General features: G+C 42.0%; 1 protein-coding gene across 4 annotated transcripts in view; it reads right to left on the reverse strand.

Annotated features, from left to right (window-relative positions):
• LOC137657087 (renalase-like) overlaps positions 1-23,706 on the reverse strand; it is a 42,639-nt gene extending 18,933 nt beyond the window's left edge. The window contains exons 1-4 of one of the 4 annotated variants that reach the window (XM_068391454.1): positions 23,684-23,706; positions 7,590-7,710; positions 6,900-7,005; positions 3,979-4,137 (exon numbers count right to left, since the gene is read on the reverse strand). In XM_068391454.1, the coding sequence (XP_068247555.1) occupies positions 3,979-4,137; positions 6,900-7,005; positions 7,590-7,707 (383 nt within the window). In that variant the 5' untranslated portion in view covers positions 7,708-7,710; positions 23,684-23,706. The other 3 variants (XM_068391451.1, XM_068391452.1, XM_068391453.1) reach the window with 3 other exon arrangements.
• Between the last annotated feature and the right edge of the window lie 1,591 nt (positions 23,707-25,297).

Consider the following 25,297-nt stretch of genomic DNA (forward strand, 5'->3'; position numbering starts at 1 on the left):
TATGTCCTTAACCAAAAGTTCAGGAAAAAAAAACTTTGATAAAGGGGCAAAGAGTAGCTCAGATCGTTGACAGGGAGTCACTCCTGCCGACAGAAAAGAGCAAAGAGACTCTCGCTTCTTAAGGACTCCTGAAGTAAACGAGGAGGAGAGCTCATTGGATCCATCGCGGATGGCTTTATCCATGCAGGACATAATGAGTAAGGAGACATCTCTATGGGCCGATGAGATTTTCCTACTCAAGGCTCCCAAACACCAGTCAAGGAAGTTGAAAACTTCAAAAGCTCTAAAAATGCCTTTAAGTAGATGGTCAAGGTCTGAGGATGACCAACTAATCTTCGAGCGTCTCATGGCTAGGCGGCGGGGAGAGTCTACAAGGCTTGAGAAGTCGCCCTGGGCAGAGGCAGGGACTCCCAAGCCGAGAACTTCTCCCGTGGCATACCAGACGCTCGATCTAGACGAGAGTTTAGATGGGGGGAAGGCAAAGGCCGTCTTCCCTAAACTCCTCTTGGTTTCCAACCAATCGCCTAACAGCCGTAAAGCTCTCTTGGACGAGCGAGAGAGTACAAGTTTTGTAAAGGCTGGCATGTCAGCAGGAACGCCTAAAACAAACTCAGACGGCGGCGAACGAGGAGCCACAGAGACAAAGTGTTCGGGAAACAACTCTTTAAAAATGAGCATGACTTTCTTAAAGTCCATAGATGGCGGAACTGCTCTAGGTTCATCAATATCTGAAGGATGATCCTCTGGCTGAGGGTCAGCAACGTCCTCATCTGAAAGTTCCTCATCTGACAACTGATAAGAAACAAGCAAAGGGGTTGGCAATGCTTGACACGCAGCGTCCACCCGCACTGGTGCATAAGTGGCGGACCAGGACGCAGCGTCCTGTAACTGCTTGACAGTCTGAGAACTGTCAACAACAACAGGTGCGTGAGGACGCATAGCGTCCACCCGAGACTGCTTAGACCGCCTAGTCTGCGCAGTCAAAACAACTCTAGGTTGCGGAAGTTGACGCTCAGCGTCAAAATAAGTCAACTCCGATGGTTGGCGAACGTCCTGAACGTCACCAGGCGCATCAGCAAGTTGCCTAACGTCCACATGCGGCTGAAAATCCACACGAGATCGCATCGAGTGTGGTACTACCCCAACCGCTTGACGTGAGTTGGCTACACCAGCGTCAACAGGACGCACAACAGAACGCTTGGGTGGCTGAAGGCCAGGATCTCGATGAGATAAACGGCTAGGCTCAACGGAAACCTTGTCGGCATTGTAGTCTTCCATAAGGGACGCAAGCTTAGACTGCATGTCCTGCAGTATAACCCATTTTGGGTCCACGGGAATGGGTGCGGTAACTGACGGGGTTAGCGTCTGAGACGGCACAACTTTGCCTTGCTTAGGCGGCGAGCAGTCGGGTCCGAACTGTCCCAATGACTACATCCAGGACGTTGGACCTGTCCTGAAGGGACCGACTTCCGTTTAAGAGGCCTAGAAACCTTGCTCCACGGTTTCTTGCGTGAAAAGCCTTCGGAAGACGAGGTAAAAAAGGGCTCTCTCGTCTTATGGTAGGGGCGATCTTGGTGAGATACGCCTGATACCATAGAGGGAACGTCTGTTCGCTGATCAAGGCCTCTCAAACCCATAAGTCGTACGACATTACTTCTCCCCTGGGCTTGGGAGCTTGCAAGAGGTCCCGGACTAGGTGAACGACAGGCACGAACAGACGAACCCTCGGTCGCAACACTGTTCACAACACTTTGCGCACTAATCACTTTCCCACTTTCCGCCGTGGCACTATGGCACTTAAGTTCCTTCACGTCAGCCATGAGTTGATTACGGTCACTTGCTAACGCTTCAACTCTCTCCCCCAAGGCATGAATAGCACGTAACATGTCTTGCATAGACGGTTCCTGAGTGCTAGAAGGGGGGTTAGGAACAACCACTACAGGGGAAGGATTAGGTTCAGGGGCATGTGGAGAGGAAAAATCTACAGACCTAGATGAACTTCTCCTTACCCTATCTCTCTCTAGTCTACGTGCATATTTATCGTATTCGAGCCAATCGAATTCCGAAAGGCCCACGCATTCCTCACACCGATCTCCCAATTGACAGGTTTTACCCCGACAATTGGAACAAACAGTATGTGGGTCGAGAGAAGCCTTAGGAAGACGCCTATTACAGTCCCTAGCATTACACTTTCGAAATCTAGGTACTTGAGAAGGGTCAGCCATTTTGAATTAGTCAAAGAAAATTCCAAAAACAATCCAAGTCATCAACAAATAATCCGATTCAATAAAGAGTTCAAGAGTTTATGTTGAGGAAAAACACCTGCACTGCGAAAGCTCAAACCAAAATAAAGTACTTCACCAAATATGATGAGAAAACTCCAGGTTCTACAGCGAGTATGAATACGTCTTGTCGTCAACGTCGACAGAGAAGAATTGAAGGGTTTGTTTACATGCAAGAGTGGTATCTGGCCGACAGTTGGCGCTGGTGGGCACACCCGCAACCTTCATAGCGATCGCTCGCGAGTTTTTTGAGTGTGTTTTCTGTCGAGCCGCAGAGTTGCAGCTATTACATATTCACCGGCTAAGTTAAATATTTAAAAAATAAATATCTCTCCACGCAGATTTGATTATTGCTAAAATAATACAATATTTAAAGGATAATTAGTAGTAAAAATCACACAAAAGTGAATAAGGAAATAATTAAAGGCTATTCAATGTACGCATTAACAGTACTTTAAAAGCAAAATGGAGCCGTCATCACAATTTACAAACTTCACCATTATGCAGTCTCACAGAAGATAAAAAAAATATATTTGGAATAGCAAGAATACCTTATTTAAAACAAATATTGTACTGTATTGTACTTTGGGAAATTCACACACCTCTCAAAATTTCTTTCCTTCCGACTAAAAAAGGGATTTTGACAAAGGAAAAATCTATTTCTGGGCGAGGAACCTGTGTCGCCCAGTGAAATGCTCCTTAAAGCACCATTTCAAAGGTATAAATACTGCTAAATATACCAGAGAAAAAAGTTGCATGGAATGCCAGGAATATACCCAGCTCGCTCACCCCTAAAGGGTGTCGGCATTAAAACTGGGGCGAGTGATACCACTACCAGAAGTCCCTTTCCAATTAAATTTCTCCCTCCTCAAAATCACCTATTACTACAAGATGTCGTTCACTACAGCTACTGCCCTCCCCCACCACCACCACTACCTATCCTTCTCCCCTCATTCCTTGTTAACACCCGTGAACGTTCGGACGTGTTTTTCGTAGCTCTGTGTTATTTTGTGTATTTGTAGATGTCAGGCGTTTTGGAGATTGTAATTTTGAAACTCAATTAATATAAAAGCCCCTGTAATGCAAGAAATGCAATCCCATAAAGTCCATCTTACAATCTAACCTTGTTTATTTTTCAAGTAACTTTTTTCCAATAACAGTTAGTGCCCCAGTACACATAATCCTTAAACTACAAATAAATACAGTAAACATAAAATAAATTCTTCGTGTTCATCATAACTGTGAGAGATAATATATTTCAGGTAACTGAACTAATTTCATAGCAATGTTTAATGTGAACTAACTTTAAATGACTAAATATATAATGAAACAAAACATACCATTCCTTTAACCCTTTGAGCACCACTAGATGTATTCTACATCAAGATATTTCTACTCCCTTTGGTGCAATTAGTAACCTTTTTATTTTTTTATCATTTTACAATATATGTATAACTATATATCAAAGTAAAGTAAATGTATTCATCTATACTATGATAAAAGTTATAACATCCTATCTTAATGATAATAAAAGTTACAGTCCTATTTCTAATGGTTTTTGTATTAAGATGAGCGAAGTAAAATATCCCCCAAAAGGGTTTGGGGCTTGAGTGACAAATCTTTTGGTAAGTCGCTGGCATTCCCAGGGTTCCAACTACCGTAAACTAAAATACATCATATTAAAATAATCTCTTACTTGACATCAATATTAGCAGAATTCATAAAATGCTTCACAACTGAAGAGATTCCCTTTGGAGTTACATAATGATTTGTGCCTTCTGCAGAATCTTTCATGCCTTCAATACTGCATGTTAGAGGAGCTAAAATCCCAGCGCCTATAAGTTCTTCATAATACCTGTGAAAATAAGGAGATAAACATGTTACTAAACTGTCCTAAAATTTCAAATGATGCCTTATATCATTGTATAGCATGAGCAGACAAGTGAATTAAACACAACCATACCAAAGTACCTCTTTCATACAATATTCTATAATTTTCAATGAAGATGGTACTATATGGTCAACTACAGGGTATAAAATAAGAAATTTGCAAAATAAAAACACATCTAAAATCCTTTTACTGTATCCTAACATTGAATCTCTCAATTCAGGTGTACCCTACTTAGGAGACCAAAAAATATTGACAGTTTACTTGATTCTTGTTTAGACATTTAATGTCTTTAATATCTATGTAAGAATACTTGAGATAGAACTTTGATGGTAAGTAATTAATTTAGTCTTTCATCAGTATAAAACTTATATATTACAACCTTGATTTTTTTAAAATTGAGACTTTACCTTTAATATAGCATTTATATCTACAGCACAATTATTGCAGATTGTTTTAGTCAAAATTTCAGATAGTAAAGATATGAATGGATAAATTTTCTGGAGATTGAAAAAGGTAAGAATTTTATTAATATAAATCAGAATCTTGAAAAGACAATACAGTACAGTACAGGAGAGTCACGGGCCAGACCCGTGCATCGGCTATGGGAGCCGATACACCAGCCCATCACAAGATAACCTGGCCATCCACGGAAGGGAGGGAGCCCAAGCCCAAGCCCGGGGGTGACTATACAGGGAGCCTTAATAACAGTCTCACCTGGGTATTGGGGTAGCCAGGGACCAGAGCCTGGTCCTATGGGGCAGACTAGAGGCCGTGATCGGTCCTGTGCATCAGCCTGGGAAACATAAACACAAGGCTGTGGCTCCCGTGCTGCCCAACCTGCTCATGTAGGTCTGAGGGCTACTTGCTCCTGTCACACACTCCCTGGGGAATGAGCCATTGGAGTAAGAACAAGATGAGTGGAATTAAGAACCAAAGCTCTCTTCCAACCCTTCAACAACTACGACAGCCACTGCAAGGAAGACAGGACTTACATTCAACATATGGGGACGATTGCGAACAATCATGCCTCTAGCAAGAGCACAGAGAGAGTGTGGCTCTACAGCCAGTATAAAATAAAAAAACAGACATAATGGCCACCCATCCATAAACGAGTGTCTTGTTTCACATTACAGTATAACAATCATCAGACAGTATTCACTTCCTGAAAGAAAAAGAAAATAAAAAGTCCGTACTTGATGCGGCTGACACATAAGTAGAGAGACATTGACAGGTAAGGGGGAGGGGTTCCTCACCCTCGCTCCCAACTGTCACTCAATTGCTGGTTAAACGATTCAACGCCCATCCAGCTTTCGCACTGAAACATATTCCCTACTTAAAGGACAATGGTTCGTATTCATGTAAGAACAATGGTATGCTTGACCTAGAGTAGTTACAATTTTGGTTGCTTTGTAAGCATCTTCATTTCCCTTAATGACAAGATATTTCAACATTTATACCAGTTTCATAGGATTCAAGTACTGTATTGTAATGGAAATAAAAAAAAAAACAGACAAATCAGCTCACTACAAATTCTATGAACAATTTCCAGTTAAAAGGAAAAGTTTCCACAGCTTACTCGACAGTGCTATATTTACGACATACATAGCCTTCATATCCATTCTTTATGGCCATCTTGTAAACTCACTGTTTGCAATTCATGACTTAGCTATGTAAAATTAGACTAACATATTTGCAAAACAACACAGTAGTAGTCCGGGGTAATTTACAACAGAGTTGCTCAACCACAATTGGCATTAGGTGTGTAGTAAATATGTAATACTCCATCAAGAGGCTCAAAACTACACAGTATTCTAGAAGTTTTATTCCAACTGTGACCTAGTTGTGGAATGATCTTCCTAATCGGGTAGCTGAATTGATAGAACTTCAAAAGTTCAAACTTACAGCAAATGTTTTTATGTTGAACAGGCTGACATAAGTCTTTCTGTAGTCTATTTATGAAATATCTCTTTTGATGTTACAGTTTTCAAAATATCTTATTTTAATTATTCATTATTTCTCAGACCATTTATCTATTTCCTTATTTCCTTTCCTCACTGGGCTACTTTTCCTTGTTGGAGCCCTTTGGATTATAGCAACTTGCTTTTCTAACTACGGTTGTTGCTTAGCTAGTAGTAGTAATAATAATAATAATAATAATAATAATAATAATAATAATAATAATAATAATCTACCTATCTATTTACCAAGGCAAATCCCTCAATTCTGGGGGGTAGCCGACATTAAACAACGGAACAAAAGGGGACCTTTCCTCTCTCCGCTCCTCCCAGCCCGACGAGGGATTCAGCCGAGTTTGGCTGGTACTGCTATGATCTTAAAAATATTGTTGAGCTGGTATAAAAACATAAATTTCTGGGACGATCTGTGACGGCCGGTGAAAAGGGTCCTTCTTTACACTTTTCTAATATAAATCTTCCAAATATACTAGAGAAAGATAAAAGCATGGAATGCAGAGGTTACTACCCTCGCGCGATCACCTTGTGGGTGTCGTGTATACAACAAGGGCGTGTGAAAACCACTATTCACAGGCTGTCTTCCATTTAGATAATCCCTTCTTCAAAGGGGAGGGCCGTGACAGGCCCTAGAGAATACAGTTGGACTACCCCACCGACACCTACTACTCGCGCCCTCCAGGTCATCCTTCTGTTCAATATTCTACTATACTAACAACTAAGTATTTTACATTAGAAAAAAGATATGCCACTTACATACTATGCAACTTTGCGTATTCTGGGGTTGCCGAGATGTACTGGGCTCCTAAGTCAACAAAACTTTTAGCGTCATTTGGATTGCGGCTTGTTGACATACGTCCCCCTGAGCAAGAAACAGTCGTCATTATATGGTGCAAAACTGCAATCACTAACAGTAATCAACAGCATGATAAAAAATGCATAAGAGTGCAGCTTTAACTAAAATTATCCTTAAATTAACACATAGCACATGTACTTCAATGAGTCTACTACAATTAATTTGTAATGCAACACTGATTAAAAATACAGTGAAAATCCAATTTAAATAATGGAAGGTTTGTTAGTTTGGTGAACAAATCCAATTCTAAGTAGGTTAGGTTTTCTTAATATATTTTATAAATATTCAAGATAATTCCCAAAACTACTATCAAGAAAGTTAGAGCACAAACTATTCTGCCAGGAAAATTCTAATTGATGCAATTTTTTAATGCAGTACAGTACTGTATCATGTAATTTAGGAAAGCATAAATCAAAGGATCTTACCCCAGTGCTTAACCCATGCTATGAATATAGAAAAACTGAGATCAGCTAAAATAAACTCTACAATAATGCATTCTGTACCAAAGCTATTTTCCAAGCACTATAATACCAACTAATAACTCCATCTCCCAAACACAACAGTTAGTGCCATAAAGATTTGAACATTACCAGCTCCTCGTGCCTTATCCCAAAGGATGAGTTCGACATGTGGTAATTCTCTACGAAGTAATAAACCTGTCACTGCGCTAGTAAGTCCACCTCCAACCAAAAGAACACGTGTCATCATTCTCTGAATCAAGAAAAAAAATCTTTATTCAAAATGCAAAAAAAAGCATTACTGGTAGATATATATAAACTCTAAAGCAGAATGGATTGGCCTTTTGAGTAACCTTTTGAATTGCTGCTCATAACTATACAAAGGTGTTGAGCTTGTTCTCTTGAATGAGAATCTTGTCAACATAATATACTGGGTGAAAGACAGACCCTGGTTCAATGATGTTTGCAGACATGCTTATTTTAAGAAGCAGGGGGCTTATCATCTTTGGAAGGGTAACAGATAATAATAATACAAAAATAAAGATCTGATGTCTTTACCAAGCATTGGAATCAAATAAAAAACAATAGAATCTTCATAAATATGTTATTTTGATAATAAAATAAATTTTTGAATATACTTACCCGGTGATTATATAGCTGCAACTCTGTTGCCCGACAGACAACTCTACGGTAAAAACTCGCCAGCGATCGCTACACAGGTTGCGGGTGTGCCCAACAGCGCCATCTGTCGTCCAGATACCCAGTACTCAATGTAAACAAAGACTCAATTTTCTCCTCGTCCCACTGCGTCTCTATTGGGGAGGAAGGGAGGGTCCTTTAATCTATAATCACCGGGTAAGTATATTCAAAAATTTATTTTATTATCAAAATAACATTTTTCAATATTTAACTTAGCCGGTGATTATATAGCTGATTCACACCCAGGGGGGTGGGTAGAGACCAGCAATATATGTTTACACTTTTATGAGCTAAGAGTTTTTATTTCATTTTAGAAGTTATCAAAATAACAAAAACAAAATAAATAGGTACCTGGTAAGGAAGTCGACTTGAACAATTACTCTGCCTTTTAAGTACGTCTTCCTTACGGAGCCTCGCGATCCTCTTAGGATGCTGATCGACCCCTAGGATCTGAAGTATCAAGGGTTGCAACCCATACAACAGGACCTCATCAAAACCCCTAATCTAGGCGCTCTCAAGAAATGACTTTGACCACCCGCCAAATCAACCAGGATGCGAAAGGCTTCTTAGCCTTCCGGACAACCCATAAAAAAACGACATTTCAAGAGACAGATTAAAAGGATAAGGAATTAGGGAATTGTAGTGGTTGAGCCCTCACCCACTACTGCACTCGCTGCTACGAATGGTCCCAGTGTGTAGCAGTTCTTGTAAAGAGACTGGACATCTTTCAAGTAAAATGACGCGAACACTGACTTGCTTCTCCAATAGGTTGCGTCCATTATACTTTGCAGAGATACATTTTGCTTAAAGGCCACGGAAGTTGTTACAGCTCTAACTTCGTGCGTCTTCACCTTAAGCAAAGTTCGGTCTTCCTCACTCAGAAGTGAATGAGCTTCTCGTATTAACAATCTGATAAAGTCTGACCAAGCATTCTTTGACTTAGGCAAGGATGGTTTCTTAACTGAACACCATAAAGCTTCAGATTGGCCTTGTAAGGGTTTAGTACGCTTTAAATAGAACTTAAGAGCTCTAACAGGGCATAAGACTCTTTCTAGTTCATTGCCTACGATCTCCGATAAGCTGGGGATATCGAAAGATTTAGGCCAAGGCCGAGAAGGCAGCTCATTTTTGGCTAGAAAACCAAGTTGCAGCGAACAAGTGGCTTTTTCTGACGAAAATCCGATGTTCTTGCTGAAGGCATGAATCTCACTGACTCTTTTAGCCGAGGCTAAGCATACCAGAAAAAGAGTCTTAAGAGTGAGATCTTTCAGGGAGGCTGATTGTAACGGCTCCAACCTGTCTGACATGAAGAATCTTAGTACCACGTCTAAATTCTATCCAGGGGTAGCCAAACGACGCTCCTTGGTGGTCTCAAAAGACTTAAGGAGGTCTTGCAGATCTTTATGTTTGGAAAGATCTAAGCCTCTATGCCGGAAGACCGATGCCAACATGCTTCTGTAGCCCTTGATAGTGGGAGCTGAAAGGGATCGTCCTTTTCTCAGGTATAAGAGAAAAACAGCTATTTGAGCTACAGAGGTACTGGTCGAGGATACAGAAACTGACTTGCACCAGTCTCGGAAGACTTCCCACTTCGATTGGTAGACTCTAATGGAAGACGCTCTCCTTGCTCTAGCAATCGCACTGGCAGCTTCCTTCGAAAAGCCTCTAGCTCTCGAGAGTCTTTCGATAGTCTGAAGGCAGTCAGACGAAGAGCGTGGAGGCTTTGGAGTACCTTCTTTACGTGTGGCTGACGTAGAAGGTCTACCCTTAGAGGAAGACTACTGGGAACGTCTACTAACCATCGAAGTATCTCGGTGAACCATTCTCTCGCGGGCCAGAGGGAAGCAACTAACGTCAACCTTGTCCCTTCGTGAGAGGCGAACTTCTGCAGTACCTTGTTGACAATCTTGAACGGTGGGAATGCGTAGAGATCCAGATGTGACCAATCTAGGAGGAAAGCATCTATATGTATTGCTGCTGGGTCCGGGACTGGAGAGCAATAGATTGGAAGCCTCTTGGTCAGCGAGGTTGCAAAGAGATCTATGGATGGTTTTACCCCAAGTGGCCCAAAGTCTCTTGCACACATCCTTGTGGAGGGTCCATTCGGTTGGAATTACTTGCCCTTTCCGACTGAGACAATCTGCTATGACGTTCAAGTCGCCTTGGATGAACCTCGTTACTAGGGAGATGTCTTGACCTTTGACCAGATGAGCAGGTCCCTTGCGATCTCGTACAACGTCAGTGAGTGGGTACCTCCTTGTTTGGAGATGTACGCCAAGGCCGTGGTGATGTACGAGTTAACTTCCACCACTTTGCCTCGAAGGAGAGACTTGAAGCTTTTCAAGGCCAGATGTACTGCCAACAGCTCCTTGCAGTTGATACCCATGCTCCTCTGACTCGAGTTCCACAGTCCTGAGCATTCCCGACCGTCTAGTGTCGCGCCCCAGCCCACGTCCGATGCGTCCGAGAAGAGAACGTGGTTGGGAGTCTGAACAGCCAGGGGAAGACCCTCTCTAGGTTGATATTGTCCTTCCACCAAGTCAGACAAGACTTTATCTTTTCGGAAACCGGGATCAAGACCGCTTCTAGCGTCTTGTCCTTTTTCCAGTGAAAAGCTAGATGGTATTGAAGAGGACGGAGGTGTAGTCTTCCTAGTGACACAAATTGTTCCACGGATGACAGCGTCCCTACCAGACTCATCCACAGCCTGAATGAGCAGCGTTCCTTCTTCAGCATCTTCTGGATGGATAGCAGGGCTTGATCTATTCTGGGGGCTGATCGTCTTGTTGTTCAGCAACGTCCTCATCAGAGGGTTCCTCATCCGAAAACTGATGAGGAAACGGCAACGGAGTGGGCAACGTCTGGCTCGCTGAGTCCGGTCGCACTGGTGCATGCGTGACGGAGCCGGACGCAACATCATGGAACTGCTGCACAGTCTGTGAACTGTCAACAACCATGGGTGCGCGAGGAAGCACAGCGTCAACCCGAGACTGTCTAGACCGTCTGGGTTGTGCAGTCAACACCCTACCGGGTTGCTGAGGTTGACGCACTGCGTCAAAACAAGTCACCTCTGCTGGTTGTTGAACGTCCTGAACGTCAACAACCACCTCCGAGCGTCGCTTAACGTCAACGTGCGGCTGGCAACCCACACTGGGTCGCATCGGTGGAGGAACCACCTCAACTGGCAGACGCGAGTAGGTTACCTCAGCGTCAACAGGGCGCACAACCGACCGGTTGGAAGGTTGTTGGCCAGAAGGTTCGGTAGCAACCTTCTCCGCATTAAAGTCCTCTATCAAGGACGCAAGCTTGGACTGCATGTCTTGCAGCAAAGCCCATTTAGGGTCTACGGGAGCAGGTGCGGCAACAGACGGGGTTAGCGACTGAGGAGGTACCGCTTACCATCCCTGAAAGCCTTGTTATGCATGACATAATTGTACAGCAAAACTTCAAAGGCTCGCTGTGCATGTTATTTGACTAAAGGAAAAAACTGAATAAAAAGTTCCTTTAAAATAGAATTTAAAACATTTAAGCTAAGAAAGAATGAACAAAACGTCAGAATCGATTTACTCTTACTGCAAAGTGAAACCGTGATACACTCTCTCTCTATCGTAACGATAGAGCGCATGTTGAACGTCCTGAACGTCAACAACTGCGTAGCATAAAAAAAAAACTAAACGTTAGTTCATCTTTGAAAACAGTACGAAGACTATCAAAGAAATTCTTTCATAAAATATTACATTTAAAAAGTTTTAAATCCTTAGCTCTTTAAAAGCTAATTACGATATAAAGGGCTCAACGTTGATTAACTTCGGTTTCCAAGTTAGGACCGTCTACTTCCAGGAAAGGTCGCATATAAACAAAACATTAAAATTTATTTTTATATGTTTATAATAAATGGAAAGTTAATCGAAGAGGCCTAATAAAGGCTGAGAGATATAAAATATATAGAGGAAAATCTATAAATAATTTCTAACGTGATAAGATAATTACTAAAAGCCTAAACACACTTCCGTCTAAGGGAAGGGTCGGCCATTTAAAAGTGAAAGAAAGTCCATACTCTCTTTGTCACCATAATTAAATCTATCCAAAACGAGTTCAAGATTTAAGATGAAGATAAAACACCTGCATAGCGAAAGCTCAAAACTAGAATATAGTACTTCACCAAATAGATGTGAAAAACTCCAGTTTAGCAACAGCGAGTAAGTACGTCTTGTCGATAGCTCGACAGAGAGAAAATTGAGTCTTTGTTTACATTGAGTACTGGGTATCTGGACGACAGATGGCGCTGTTGGGCACACCCGCAACCTGTGTAGCGATCGCTGGCGAGTTTTTACCGTAGAGTTGTCTGTCGGGCAACAGAGTTGCAGCTATATAATCACCGGCTAAGTTAAATATTGAAAAGTATAAAATTCCCATCCTTACAATATCATTTACCTGTAAGGAAGAAAGCTCTACATCGAGTTCTAGGTAACTAGCACATAAATAAATAGTCTTGAGACTAATTACTTACAAACACTATTAGTTCCCCAATACCCCAAAACATCTTAACCCCTCTGAAGGCCACGCATAAAGGGATTTTGACGTAGGAAAAATCTATTTCTGGGCGAGGGACCTGTGCCGCCCAGTGAATAAGCTCCTATTAGCACTTATTTTTAGGTAATTTACTGCTAAATATACCAGAGAAAAAATGTAAAGGAGTGCTAGGTTAACTAGCTCGCTCACCTATTGGTGTCGGTATAGAATTGGGCGTATAATCCAGAGGTCCCGCACTATTTAGATTCATCCACGACAAAGACCCCAATAGAGGAGAGCCGTTCAACCTCACTCGGCACCAGCAACTCTGCATCCGCTCAGAACCCAACTCCTTAGCACCCAAAGTTTGGGGACTCCAAGGGAGAGGAGCTGGGAGGGTTCACTGGGCGGCACAGGTCCCTCGCCCAGAAATAGATTTTTCCTACGTCAAAATCCCTTTTCTGGGCTTGAACCTGTACCGGCCAGTGAATATATACAAGAGAAATGTCACCAAACTTGCAAAATAAAGGAAAAAACATAAGCATAAGGGAAATACAAGTTGCTTTAATCAGAGATGAGTGCCAAAAACAGCTATAAGGGTAAGGTATAATAATGCCGTGAGTGATGATATATACAGATACTCAGGAGTCAAAAATTTACAAATATAATAATAGTAATCAGGTGCGAAACCAACGAATACTAATAGGGTATAAATGAGGCAGGTAAGGGGGAGAGATAAAATGACAAAGAATTAACATGTGAGTTACCTGGGGGTAACTACGCTCCCTGCAGCTACTGTAGGAAATTTAAGGGCTTCCAAATGTTTAAGGTAGTGTTTCTTGAACACTGAGGGTGACTTCCACCCTGTATACCTGGAAAGATCCGTAAAATTCATGTGGTGAAAAAAGTTCACCGAAGTAGCAACCGCTCTGATATCATGTGCAAGAGGAAAAGAGTCAGGGCTAGCTTGTTTAATAAAATACAAGATTTGTTGCCTGATCCCTTTAATGGTAATGGTACCGCCTTGTTCTCTAACGAATAGAGGCCCCGAGGAGTTAGAGGAGGTCCGGGATAAATAAGACCTAAGAGTAGTAACAGGGCACAGAGACGGATCTTGCGTGAGGGGAACAATTTTCCAGGAGGACCATCTGTTCTGAGGGTCTTCGTTCTTAGCTAAAAAGAATTTGTTAGGTGAAAGAAGGACCTCTCCCGAAGGAAGGAACTCAATATGACCCGGGTCTCTTGACAAAGCTGCCAGTTCAGAAATTCTTGCCCCGGAAGCCAAACTCACCAGGAAAAGTGTTTTCCTGAGAAGGGGAATATAATCACAAGAACTGTTAATGGTATCAGAAGCCAATTTGAGTACATCATTAAGGAACCAGGTAACCGGGGTAGGACGAGTAACCGGTTTCAGTCTGGCACAAGCTTTCGGAATTGAAGCTAACAAAGAGTCGGTTAAGTCTATGTTAAAACCCACTAGGAAGATCTTTTTCAAGGCCGATTTAATAGTGGTGATAGTATTGGCTGCCAGACCTGATTCTAATAAAGTTCTAAAGAAAGTAACTGTAAGGTTCAAGTTCATACAGTGTACGTCTGAGTCTATCAAAAATTTAGCCGACTTTTTAACCGCAGAATCATATTGGCGGATGGTGGAATCCCGTTTATCTGATTCTAGGAACAGGGTGTTTTGAGGATCGATATTGGCACCATGCATGGCCGCAAACTTCATGAAGTCCATAAAGTTAGGGCGCTCTGAATGTTTGAGAAAGCGTACACAACGCGTGTTTGAACTAACTGAGACAGAACCGGATTGGGTATCTGGTGAGGATGTAGTCTCAACTCTCGCAGGAGAGGGTACCAATTGCTCTTGGGCCAGTTGGGTGCGACCAAGGCTACTCGTCCCTTGAAGGATCTCAGTTTGTCTAGGACTTTCAGTAAAAGATTCACCGGGGGAAAGAGATAAATCCTTTCCCATATGTCCCAATTCTGTGACATGGCGTCTGTGGCGTAGGCCTGAGGGTCTAGATTGGGAGCCACATATACTCTCAATTTGTGGTTGGACTCCGTGGCGAAGAGGTCCACTTGGAGACCCAGAACCCGAGAGAGAATCCACCGGAATGACTTTAGATCGAGTGACCATTCCGATTCTAGAGGGGAGGTCCGGGACAAGGCGTCTGCCACTACGTTCCGGACTCCCGCCAGGTGGACAGCTGAAAGATGCCAGCGGTTCGAGGCTGCTAGGGAGAATATGGCTACTAGAACATGGTTCAGAGGCCCTGATTTTGATCCGCCTCTGTTGAGGCAGCGGACCACCACTTCGCTGTCAAGAACCAGACGAAGGTGTTGTCTCTTGGGTGGAGCGAGACGTTTCAGGGTTAGAAGAACTGCCATGGCCTCCAGCACATTGATGTGAAATTGGCGGAATAAGGGAGACCAAAGACCTTGAACTTTCCTGAGCTGAGAATAGCCTCCCCAACCTGATAGGGATGCGTCCGTGTGAATGATTAACTTCGGAGGCGGAAATCGAAGGGGAACTGACTTTGACAGATTGTTGGCCCTTGTCCAAGGTAGAAGTCTTTCCCGGAGAATGGGAGGAAGGCGGACTTTCCTGTCCCGGAGCTTCCGGTTCGCCCTCGAACGCCAGACACGATTGATATCTTTCAATTTTGCCTTCAGAAGTAGATCCGTCACTGAAGCAAATTGAAGGGACCCTAGGATCCTCTCTTGGAGTCGTCTGGAACTTACTTTGTCTTTTAGAAAGCGTTTGGTGTTCATTGCAATCTCTAACCTCTTGGGTTTGGGAAGGCACAGAGTATGAGATATAAGATCCCATTGCAGGCCGAGCCATTGGAACTTTGATTTCGGAAGAAGACGGGACTTCTTGAAGTTGATCTGGAAGCCTAGAGATTGAAGGTATTGGATGACTCTGTGAGTGGCTTTTAGGCAATTTTGGGAGGTGTCTGACCAAATGAGCCAGTCGTCCAGATAGGCTACTACTTGAATCCCTTGATTTCTGAGTTCCTGAACAGCGACTTCTGCCAACTTTGTGAAGATCCTTGGGGCGATGTTGAGCCCGAAAGGCATCACCTTGAAGGAGTAACTTTTGTCCCCTAGGCGGAAGCCTAGATACGGACGGAAGTGTCTCGCTATCGGGACGTGATAATAGGCGTCTGTAAGATCGATAGAGGTGGTGACGGCCCCACGGGGAAGTAAGGTCCGCACCTGCGAGACGGTAAGCATTCGAAACTTGTCGCATTGAATGGACAAGTTGAGAAGGGATAGGTCTAGAATCACTCTTCTCTTGTCCGAATCCTTCTTCGGGACACTGAACAGCCGACCCTGAAACTTCAGGTGTTTCGTTTCTTGTATGGCATTCTTTTGTAACAGGTCCTGGACAAATTCGACTAGGTCCGGAGTGGAATGTTGATGAAATCTGTTCGGAGGTGGAGGTCCTTGAATCCAACTCCACCCCAGTCCCTTGGATATGATACTGAAAGCCCAGGGACTGAACCTCCATTTGTTGCGGAAGGCATAAAGCCTCCCCCCTACCCGCTGCACCTCAGTATTGGTTTGAGGAGTTGCCTCCACGTCCGCCTCGGAAGTTCTTTCCCTTGCGAAAGAATCTACCTCTACCTCTGTTCTGGTTTGAACCACGGTGGTAGCCTCTACCTCTGTTATAACTCTGGGAAGAGCCTTGAGCCTCATAGGACTGGTTAAAGGCTGGAGAGGTGGTGGAGGCACCGGGAAGCTGGCTCTTAGGGAGCAGAACGGTGACATAGTCGTCCGATGAAGGAGCCTGAGAGGTGGAAGGCTGTGCAGGAGCAGCAGGAGATGGAGGAAGAGGCTGACGGAAAACAGACGAACTACTCTGCTGTTGCCGGAACTGGGTGGAGGTATACGGGCGGAGCTTCTTCCTACCCCGGGCTTGGTAATTTGCGGGATCATATTTCCGCTTAGGAGTCAAACCCCAACGGGCTTTAAGGCTCTGATTAACCCTAGTAGCCTCTGCCAAGACTTCCTCCACAAGATCCTCAGGGAAAAGATTTGAACCCCAGCAAGAGGACCGGATAAGTTTATTAGGCTCGTGCCTAATAGTCGCCTCAGCCAAGACGTGTTTGCGGCACCTACGTTTAGCAATAGCAAAGTCATATAAATCAAAATATAACGACTGCAAAGTAGCCTTATTGAGAGACTTAAAGATACTCTCAGTATCATAAGTTAAGGCTATCGACTCCGTAGACATGGCCAAGTTCAAAGTTCGCAACACGTAGGCGGGAATCATACTCCTGTTTAATAAGAGATTCCGGGAGACGGGGAAGCCGTTCACTAAACATAACTGAAGCACAGTCCGCTGTTAGCTTGCCAGAAGTAAAAGTGGTATGGACATTGTCCCAACACTCAATACCTGAAGGAAGAAGGAGGGAGATCGGATCCACCTCTCGGATGGGAGGCAAGGGCTTCTCCTCCAGAGCATATTGGAAAGCAAGCTCTGCTACCTTATTGACGCATGGAGTCACGGTGTTTTTGTCCATTAAGAACATTGTGAAGGAACTCTTATAAGGCGTCAACATGGTATTGGTGCAACCAATATCATTCAGGAACCTAGCCCAAACAGATTGGGCTTGTTCTTTTGGGAAAATGACCGTCTCTTTGGGGACCTTATCCAGCCGAACCAGAGCTTCCTTGGTAAGCCTGGCATAACCATGAAATGGAAATGCTAGACCAGGAGGAAAGAATTCAAAATCCTCCAGAGGACGAGTGCCAAGACCTTCCAATGTTAACATCCCGTCTGAGAATGGGGAATGAAGAGCCATGCGCCAAGGGTTATTCTTGGTAAACGGCGGGAGCTTAGAGGCATCCGGGATGAGAGAGCTTTGAACTCGCTCCGGAGCACCTTGCTCTAATGCCCCAAGTCTCTGACCAATGTTAGAGAACATCGTGTCCATCTTGGCCTGCATTTCCGACACAATCTTAGATTGCATCTCCGACACGATGCGAAGCATGGCTGATTCGGAAAGGCCCGGGCTAGGAGCAGAAGTGGCGGATTGTACTCCCGGGTCGTGAGACTTAGAGGAGGAGCCGGAAGCCTTAGATGACGGGTTTGTATTTGGCTTGGAACTATGGGAAGCCTTGTGGGGCTTACGAGCTTTTGGCAAAGTTCTAGACGTAGACTTGTCTTTGGGGGGAACCGGGTGTGATCGATGAGACGAATCACGGTCCCCAGAGAAACCATGAAAAGAAGAGAGATCAGATGAAGAAGAAAGAGCGGGGCTGAGGATAGGAATCTCAGCACCAGTAACACCTGCCTCACTTACCACCCTACCTGCATCCGGATCATCCAATAACATGGGTTTAACATCCAAGTTCATGGAAGCAACATTGTCTTCCAGATCTCCGGGGGCATCCAACGGATCTTGTTCCTGGTCGATGAATCCCGCTATGGTGGCATCAATGTCGGCAATGATGGGTGCCGCAACATGCCTAGCCACAGCGGCTGAAGACTTGGCATTAGGGTAGATCATGGCACAGTAGTCTTCAGATAGGACGTAAGGCTGTTTAGATTTGACGTTTCTGGCAAATCCCCCAACCCACACTTTCAGTGTGGCCCGAGCCGCAGTCTTCTGCTCCGGGGATGCCTGAAATAATAGTGGGAATTATAAAAAGGAAGATTCCCGGTGGTCCTTCAAGACCATAGAAATCTTACTAAATAGTGTATGTATACCAAAAAAGGTAAAATAATTAGAAAGGCAACATAGCCAACGGGACTCACCGAATCAGATCCGAGGGTGGTGATGAGGTCAAAACAGACCATACAGTTATCAGGGTGCCAGACCACTATGTCCTCCAGCTGAACTCCGCAGAGGGCGTGAGACCTACATACAGTATGGCCACAAGGCTGATGAAGAACAGCCGCACAGGCCGTCGTCTGACAATGCACCATCTATAAAAAGAATAGTATATGAGAAACTGTAATTCTCTTAAGTAGGGGCGGGTCCGGAGGACCCGGGACTAACATAAGTCTAATTTAAGACTAAAGCTTAACTGTAATACTCTCAAGTAGGGGCGGGTCCGGAGGACCCGGGCCTAAACATAAGTCTAACTTAAGACTAGAGTATAGCTATCCATTCCGGTCGAGCCGGGATCATAAAAAAGGATGCAACAAAGAATTAAGACACATGGTGTCTGATTTCCCGGAGCGAGGTTAAGCCCCGGGCCGGGAAATAAAAGTATATCCATAAACCAATACATATAGGAACTCCGGGATAGTGATCTGTCATATATAATCATATATAATCATAGGAACTGTTATAAATTAATAGGGGGGCGGAACTGTAGATAAGAACCGCCAACCGAACCCGGAGGGTTTCGTATAACATAATAAAAGTGTGATAGGTGAATATAAAATAGGGTGCACCGGGATCCTACTCTGTTGACCGGTGGCCAACCCGTCTAGACAGAGACGAAACCGCCGGGACACCCGGAGGACAAAGTCCATAAACACTGAACTACCCCCTCTAAAAGGAGGGAAGGCAACGGTCCCCTAGGGGAGGGGGGAGAGAAGCCTAGCCACCAACCTAGCGAGAGGGGGAGCTTGGGGGAGGATCACGTGATACGGAGCAGCAGGGCTACCAACTGACGATCCCCAAACACTACCAGACAGATCATACGGAGTAATAAGCACAAATATTCATTATAATAGTAATAGCGTTGAAAATTATATAAATATACACATAAAAAATTTAGGGCAAGGCATGCAACATAATAAATAAATCCCAAAGGACAACACCTGATGGCTTATATAATAAAACTGCCGCCTAGTAACGAAGGTCGGCAAGCCATCTACGATACGTAACTTGATATCGGCCCTAAATATGAACCACAAGGGTTCTAAACGCTAAATAATGAATATCCACAATAACATATAAAAAACTTTAACTAATAATAAAAATAATACACTTAGTAACACCGCGAGTGAAACTAAAAGCTCTCAAAACAGGAGTACCAACTGTAAGCGGAATCGAGCAAGACCGAGATGATCGAAGAGAATAAACTCCTATAATTTAAATATTAAACGATCTAGATTGCTCAAAACACAGCAAAACATAGCTTGGTACTTAACTTAGACGGTGTCTCCTGGGAAACCGATGAAGAAGCCATAATCCAGTGGAAAATAAGGCAAAATACGAGAGCACAAAAAAAGCGGGTTACAACACAGGCGTGCTAAAAAGGAGTTGGGTTCTGAGCGGATGCAGAGTTGCTGGTGCCGAGTGAGGTTGAACGGCTCTCCTCTATTGGGGTCTTTGTCGTGGATGAATCTAAACAGTGCGGGACCTCTGGATTATACGCCCAATTCTATACCGACACCAATAGGTGAGCGAGCTAGTTAACCTAGCACTCCTTTACATTTTTTCTCTGGTATATTTAGCAGTAAATTACCTAAGAATAAGTGCTAATAGGAGCTTATTCACTGGCCGGCACAGGTTCAAGCCCAGAAATTGCTTTGTTACAGGAAACATGAGACAGAATTTGTAACCTTATCAGTGAGGGCAAAAATAAGCACAGATTTACAACAATTTTCTTAATAAACCGAGATTGCATTCAGTAATACCAATATATTAAGCATATTGCTTGGTATACAACTTTCAGTGCAATGCAAAACCCATCGTTGTTACCCGAGCGCACCCTCAAGCAAGAGAACTCTAACCCAAAACATCAGAAGACCATGGTAAAGGCTATGACACTACCCAAGACTAGAGAACAATGGTTTGATTTTGGAGTGTCCTTCTCCTAGAAGAGCTGCTTACCATAGCTCAAGAGTCTCTTCTACCCCTACCAAGAGGAAAGTTGCCACTGAACAATTAGTGCAGTAGTCAATCCCTTGGCTGAAGAAGAATTGTTTGGTAATCTCAGTGTTGTCAGGTGTATAGGACAGGGGAAAATCTGTAAAGAATAGGCCAGACTATTCGGTGTAAACACATAAAAAGGGAAAGTGAACCGTAACCAGAGAGAAGGATCCAATGTAGTACTGTCTGGCCAGTCAAAGGACCCCATAACTCCCTAGCAGTAGTATCTCAACAGGTGGCTGGTGCAATAGTAAAAGTATTTTATTCTAAAATTTACTGAAAACTAAGTCACTTCAATTGTAAGGCTTCAAGTCCTTCGCTAAAAAGCCCCTGCCACCCTATTATAGCCTAAAGTATTTCACTATATAAATTACAATAACTTACCTCATGACAGTTGGGCATTCAAAGTTACCCCAAGCAAAGTAAAAGCAATGCCCTATGTTGGATTAAGATGTATCCCAACTACTCACCTGGATACATAATATACTAGGTTAGGTTAGGTTAGAGGTTCTCCCAGCCTAACACCCTACTTTGAGTTGAGTTAGCCCAAGGGAGCTTGAGTATAAGTTGAAATGCAGGTTCATTTTCCCTTTGCCTGCACATACACCGAATAGTCTTTACATATTCTCCTCTGTCCTCACACACCTGACAGCACTGATATTACCAAACAATTCTTCTTCACCCAAAGTGTTAACTACACTGTAATTGTTCAGTGGCCACTTTTCTTTTGGTAAGGATAGAAGAGACTCTTTAGCTATGGCAAGCAGCTCTTCTAGGAGGACACTCCGAAATCAAACCATTGTTCTCTAGTCTAGGGTATGTGCCATAGTCTCTGTACCATGGTCTTCCACTGTCTTGGATTAGAGTTCTCTTGCTTGAGGGTACACTCAAACACACTATTCTATCTTATTTCTCTTCCTCTTGTTTTTTTAAAGCTTTAAAGTTTATATAGGAGATATCTATTTTCATGTTGTTACTCTCTTAAAATATTCTATTTTTTATTGTTTCCTTTCCTTACTGGGCTATTTTCCCTGTTGGAGCCCCTAGGCTTAGAGCATCCTGCTTTTCCAACTAGGGTTGTAGCTTAGCAAGTAATAATAATAATAATAATAATAATAATGTGAGCAGTTGTTGTTATCGCTTCACCATACAGTACAGTTCAGTACATAATACATTAATTTTTTGGAGTTTAGGTTCATTAAAAAAAATTTTCCCATTATACAGGTTTTCTTGTAAAATATTTAATAAGTTTTTAGAATTCCTATTAAAGTTTCATTTTTGGTTACAATTTCATAGACTTTGTAGTTGTTAAAGCTTTTAGGCGTGTCTCTCAAAAATTCTTAAACAAAATCAAAGAAAGCTATCAGAAAATGCCTTAGTTTTCTACTTCCTCACCTAACCTAACCTAGGAGCCACATCCTTACCTACTTACCTAACAGGGAGCTACGACCTCGTCTTACACCACCTAGTTCGTAGCCTACCGTCCAAACTAAGTACATTTACCCCTTGACCTAAAGCAATGTTTTCAGTTTTATTATACTTATGGACAGAAATAGTTTTTTATACTAATATCATGTTTCCTATCGGAAAACGTTTGTTTTCTTAAAAAGAAGAAAAAAAAAAACCACACTCATTTTCACTGCAAATAAAAACCTAATTATCTAAGGAATACTAATCAATAGAGTTAGCGTGCGCAGCTCAGCATGTACCGCTTGCCAGTACATAGAAGCTTGATGCTTTTCTTTTTCCGCGAGCGAAGCGAGCCTGAGGCAGAGCATAAACCATTAGATTTCTAGAAAATATCCCTGTTCTTGGACGGTCTAATGGTGAAATTCAGTGAAAACACATTATTTACTTCAAGAAAAACTATTTGGTTTTGTTCAAAACGTTGTTCCGTCTGTAACTATAATTTTACCCTATCTTCTTACTCGTCATACATTGAGGTTCCTCCGTCTGACAGACCGGTAAATATAATAGCCTAACCTGCTGTACATTGTTTACGAGTTTGGCTAGATACAAAGGTAAAGCCTAAGCCTATTACCATGTGAATAATTATCTGTTATTCTATTTTACAGACTTGAATATTCATAATTAATCTAGATTTTTAAGAAATAGCTGAGGTTACATAAGTTACGCATGGCTATAGGTTATTTGAAGTTAGCAAAGGCCTGAATGCTACCACAGAGCCGGACACCGTATGTTTTGACACAACTGTCGCGGCCAATCATATTTAAAAATCCAATTTGTAGGTTTAATGGATATGAAATATTATAAAATAAATAATTCATGTATCAAAAATGCTAAAATAAATCATTAATACCAGTTTCACTCCGAGTGCTTACCAATAGAGGTTATCCGTTCTGCAAATATTTCATAACACCAATTATAAGTTGGTACCATTCAATGCTATATAATTGTTTAATTACCTAAATAAATGGATATAGTAACAACAAATCAATATTATTAAGGCTTCTATATTTTATTAAAAATAGATTAATATTATATTTTTACGTATTCGGTTATTATTCTATAGAAAATATTAAATTTAGAACTTTATAATGAAAACATGTGAAAGAAACGACGCCTTGAAGGTGTTGGGTACAAAAAGAGCTCGCGAGACAAATTGAACGCTAGACTGTTTACATTGAATGAAGAATTTTGCTGAAATAGTAACACTCACCGTTTCCTGTGACTCCATATTTGAAAAATCAAGAAAATATATATTCTGAAATCATTGAAGCACCACTACCACTATCTTATTGTCATATGAAGCAGGAAATAACCAACACAATCCCAGAGGCAGATTATAGTTAAGATCAGTCTAACGTAATGTCTGATGATCAAGGCCAAATGACAGGTGTTATCAAAAATTAATGATGAGAACATTGCGCAAGGTGATAAGAAAATTATCTAAAAGGGGAAAAAACTATAGCCATTTACTTATATCTAACGGGAAAAAGGATAGCCATTTACCTATATTTCTAACAAGATGAACGTTAGCAGTTCACTATACAGATGAAATTTCTTCAAGCACATCTAATCGGAAAAGAAAATTTTCCACGTAGGCTATTACCATCAGCTTTTATTAGCATTTAATATCTACGAATACTACTTTTATTTTGATTTTGGGTAAAGAATATTGTAGAGTACACTACAGCCATTAATACTTACTTTACTTTATAGGCTGCTTTCCTGGAAACTTGCTTTACTTGTTTTGGGTTTAAATCCAACCCTCCACTGAAGTCGAGTGAACTACTTCTCGGGCGGGTCCATATTAATCATCTAACGAAACATTTTCATTATAATTTATACAATTCTTGGATTGTATCGTATACAATCTCCGGCATTCGGGTATTGCAGATTATGAAAATTATCAAATAAACAAGTGTTTCAAGTTTCTTCTTGAAATCCTCAATATCTAAAGTCTTCAGGATGTCTAGACTCTAGAGGGACAATTTGACAAAATGTGGCATATATATATATATATATATATATATATATATATATATATATATATATATATATATATATATATATATATATATATATATATATAGTTTAGAGCTAACATCAGCAACTATGATTCACGATTATTATTATTGTTATTATTATCATTATGATTATTATTATTATTATTTGCTAAGCTACAACCCTAGTTGGAAAAGCAGGATGCTATAAGCCCAAGAGCTCCAACAGGGAAAATAGTTCAATAAGGAAAGGAAATAAGTAAATAAACTACAAGAGAAGTAATGAGCAATATAGATTATTTCAAGACAGCAACAACATTAAAACAGATCTTTCAAATATAGACTATGAAAACTTAAAAAAACGAGAGGAAGAGAAATAAAATAGAAAAGTTTCCCTGAGTGTACCCTCAAGCAAGAGAACTCTAACCCAAAACAGCGGAAGACCATGCCATGTACAGAGGCTATGGCACTACCCATGACTAGAGAACAATACTTTGATTTTGGAGTGTCCTTCTCCTAGAAGAGTTACTTACCATAGCTAAAGAGTCTCTTCTACCCTTACCAGAGGAAGACCATGGTACAGAGGCTATGGCACTACCCAAGACTAGAGAACAATGGTTTGATTTTGGAGTGTCCTTCTCCTAGAAGAGCTACTTACCATAGCTAAAGAGTCTCTTCTACCCTTACCAGAGGAAGACCATGGTACTGAGGCTATGGCACTACCTAAAACAAGAGAACAATGGTTTGATTTTGGAGTGTCCTTCTCCTAGAAGAGCTGCTTACCATAGCTAAAGAGTTTCTTCTACCCTTACCAGAGGAAGACCATGGTACACAGAGGCTATGGCACTACCCAAGAATAGAGAACAAAGGTTTGATTTTGGAGTGTCCTTCTCCTAGAGGAGCTACTTACCATAGCTAGAGAGTCTCTTCTACCCTTACCAGAGGAAGACCATGGTACAGAGGCTATGGCACTACCCAAGACTAGAGAACAATAGTTTGATTTTGGAGTGTCCTTCTCCTAGAAGAGTTGCTTACCATAGCTAAAGAGTCTCTTCTACCCTTACCAATTTTAGTTGCAAATGTTATAGGATTAAGTCTGGCATCAGGAACAGTCGCCAAATTAAGTGGTTGACATTTTGAAATATGTCATTCACTTGGTAAGTAAAATTAGTAAACCCCATAGTCTCGAGACTAAGACATTAATGAAAGTTTATAGTAACGAACGGACAATGATCACAATAAAGATACACTGAAATAATATAATTCCGTCAAGAGAATCAAGATTATGCCATTGATTGCCGAGTTTATGTCGGAATAA

The sequence above is a fragment of the Palaemon carinicauda genome, chromosome 18, assembly GCF_036898095.1.
Source record: "Palaemon carinicauda isolate YSFRI2023 chromosome 18, ASM3689809v2, whole genome shotgun sequence".
In the NCBI taxonomy this organism is placed as follows: domain Eukaryota; kingdom Metazoa; phylum Arthropoda; class Malacostraca; order Decapoda; family Palaemonidae; genus Palaemon; species Palaemon carinicauda.